This window comes from Podospora anserina, chromosome 1, assembly GCF_000226545.1.
Source record: "Podospora anserina S mat+ genomic DNA chromosome 1, supercontig 4".
NCBI classification, from domain to species: domain Eukaryota; kingdom Fungi; phylum Ascomycota; class Sordariomycetes; order Sordariales; family Podosporaceae; genus Podospora; species Podospora anserina.
Genome location: NW_001914853.1, coordinates 168,206 through 171,527, shown reverse-complemented (window position 1 = coordinate 171,527; position 3,322 = coordinate 168,206). Strand labels below are relative to the sequence as shown.

Sequence of the window (3,322 nt, the reverse complement as noted above, 5' to 3'; positions counted from 1 at the left end):
CTCTCTTGAGCGAAGGTTTCGGTGAGAAGAATGGTAGTGTTGCCAGGCAGGAGCAAAAAGAGGTTGGAGCTGCGGGGTGCGTCAAGAATTGCGGCTCTGCTGGATGGCGGCCCAATTGCGAACCACTGGACGCCTTACAGAAGGGCTGTTGCCGCTTTAAGATTTCGCTGGGTCGCGGACGGGCAGCCTGGCCAACCAAATTTAGAGTCTATGGGTGGACCTACATTCTTACTTTCATATGAATACATCTTCACGGTGGTCCACACAACATTTCTGCTTCAACAAGATCCTCTTCTATCTTGAAAGCACTGAACTCGGCTGCTCTTTTCCCCGCCGGTTGCGTTTGCTGGTTCTTTACAGAACTTCGGACCCCCGCTTTTTCGGTCCTTCTCCCACCATTCAGAGCAAAACCCCTCATTGCCAAGCCCTCCCAGTTCGAGCGGGCGAGTGGCCAATCACATCGCACTCTATAGAATGCTCGTTGAGCAGCTCGGTCCATCTCAACCTCACCATCAAACAGCTCCCAGCACACTGTCGCACCACCACCGCGGTCAGAGAATATTACACATCTAATAATGGACTTCAGCAAGAAATGGAATGAGCACCTTCGGCGGTCATCGGCCAAAAAAATCAACTGTCCCGACTGCAGCGAGGATCCTCAATATGCCTATGAAACATTCGAAAAACACCAGTATGAAAAGCACTACGAAACAGTCCACGTCAGGTCGCTGAACGAAAAGAGCACCGACAAGGAAAAGAAGGAGCTGATATCCACTAAGTGGAAAGAAGCCCCCCCAATAGAGAGGTAAGTGTCTTCGCAGTCCTCGCTGCTTTTCTATTTTTTTCAAACACCCACAACTCACACATACCAGAGAGGCGAGCAAACCCGCCATACGCAACTTGGATCCCAGTTCAAAAGATGCAAAGGCCGTGCCATCCTCCACACATACATCCAATCAGAGGCCGTTAGATCCAGACTCTGGTGCTCCCGGACCGGACCGACCCAGCAGGAGATCGACTCCGGATTCAAAAAGCCAACCATCCCGATCCCGCAGCCCTTCTCCCCCAAAGAAATCCAAGGCTCGGATAGAGCCCGACCGAATTGACCGACGACCTCCTGCCAAGGGCACCCTTTGGACGCCCGATGCCGACCTCACAGCCTCTCAACGTCCTTACGACAAATCCAATGTTGCTTCAAGAGTTTCATCTACTCCAACATCCAAGCCACCACATCGCCAACCACGCACGTCGACATCACGAAGCTCTACTCAAGTTGAGGAAAATGACCCGACGGAACTGATCAAGCAACCTGAAACCAGGCCAATCTCCCAGGACCAACTGGTAGCCGAGGTGAAAGGAATCTACGCCGGGCTGGTGATGGTGGAGAGCAAATGCATCGAGGTTGACAATGCCCAAAACTCACAAAATGACCCAACAAACAAACTCAACAACGAGCAATGGCAAGCCTTGATCGCTCTCCACAGGACCCTGCTTCACGAACACCACGACTTTTTTCTCGCTTCTCAGCACCCTTCTGCGAGTCCTGCCTTGCGGAGATTGGCATCGAAGTATGCCATGCCTGCACGCATGTGGCGGCATGGTATTCATTCGTTCCTCGAGCTGCTTAGACACCGGCTGCCAGCGAGTCTTGAACACATGCTGATGTTCATTTACCTCGCATATTCAATGATGGCTCTTCTCTACGAAACTGTTCCGGCTTTCGAGGACACCTGGATCGAATGCCTTGGTGACCTTGGGCGTTACAGGATGGCCATCGAGGATGACGATATCCGGGACCGGGAAAATTGGACCGCCGTGAGTCGTCACTGGTATTCCAAGGCTTCTGACAAGGCTCCAACCACCGGGCGGCTGTATCACCACTTGGCCATTCTTGCTCGTCCCAATGCGCTTCAGCAGCTCTATTACTACACCAAGTCCCTTTGTGTCGCGATTCCCTTCGGCTCTGCTCGCGAGAGTATCATGACCCTGTTCGACCCAATCATGGCCCCGACTCCCAATCAGCAGCAATCGAGGCTCTCGGTTGCCGAGTTCGCATTTGTCAAGGTCCATGCCATCATGTTCAGCGGCAAGCAGATGGAGAAGCTGCATTCAACCATGGATGACTTTCTTCAGTCTCTGGACAGCCAAATCACCCGCTCCAGCCGCAAGTGGCTCGAGGCTGGCTACCACATGGGCATTTCCAATTGCTGCGCTGTGATTGGCTACGGAAACGAAGCCAACCCAATCTCGAAGTCATTGAAGCAAAGCCGTGGTGCCGATGAAGAAGCCCAAGATCAGTTGATGGCAGACGGCGATCTTGGTTCTCCTGTCCCTGAAGACTTGGCCAATGCGCTCAAGCTCTTTTCTCAAACCTACGATATCGTCGCGCGCAGGGATGGCGACCCTAACATTCTTCCATTCCTTCATGTGTCTCTGGTTTTCATTTACCACCTTACGTTCTTGCCCGAGGCCATTCATTTTGTGGCACCTTCATTTCCTTGGAAGCGGACTGCGTTGATGATGAATACGTTGCTTGGGTCTTGCAAGAACTATAGTCGCATTGAGGAAACCGTTCTTCCCAGGTCTGAGTCTCGAAGACCTTTGCCAGAGGACTATGCCATGCGGGGCCTTGCTTGGGCGGACAGAGTTTCTCCCAGTGATTGCTTCTCGAACGAGAAGATCGACGATGACGAAAAGTATTTTGAAGTTGCTTCCATGGCCGAGGAGCGCAAGGAGCGTGTGCTGTGGCTGGGACACAAGATCGCAACCTCCAATCCTAGATGGCTGTGGTATAATTCGTCAACCCATGAGTTCACTGTTGCCCCTGAGTATGAGACAGAGGCAAAAGGGACACCAATGAGCCCAGTGGAGAGTGTTGAGATGGGAGAGCTTCCTGATGCTGCTGCCATCACCTCTTGAGAAAGTTAGCAGATCGATGTTTTTTTGGCATCTATCAACTATCAACAACACTCCTATTGCCCAGCACTCGGAGCTCGGACACACAAATCCAGCTTCGAGTCAACACTCGCATTGCCAGCACAAATCATCAGGGGCAAACCCCTTGTAATGACAGGAACAAGCCACAGCATTTTGAAGAAGGGCTGACAGAAGGCGGCGGTGAAAGCCGAGCGACTTTGTCTGACCTGCGGGGAAGCCGAGTTATATTCACTCTTTGGACCTTCGACATTTGCTTGAGCAGGACCTTCCTCTGCTAGCCTCCCTTTGCCGTTGACATGCCTTTGATGGTTTTTTTGTGGGTGATTGTCAGGCCGTCAAGGCGACCCGACATTTTTGGGGCGCTGACAGAGCAAACGAAATGCGT

At 52.2% G+C, this 3,322-nt stretch overlaps 1 protein-coding gene across 1 annotated transcript; it reads left to right on the top strand.

The window, feature by feature from the left end:
* Positions 1–575: 575 nt before the first annotated feature.
* PODANS_1_14730 (uncharacterized protein) lies at positions 576–2,919 on the top strand (the record flags this gene model as incomplete). The annotated part of the gene is made up of 2 exons (XM_001906873.1): positions 576–805; positions 873–2,919. 2 exons carry the CDS (start codon positions 576–578, stop codon positions 2,917–2,919), a joined length of 2,277 nt encoding a protein of 758 aa, XP_001906908.1.
* Positions 2,920–3,322: the final 403 nt, after the last annotated feature.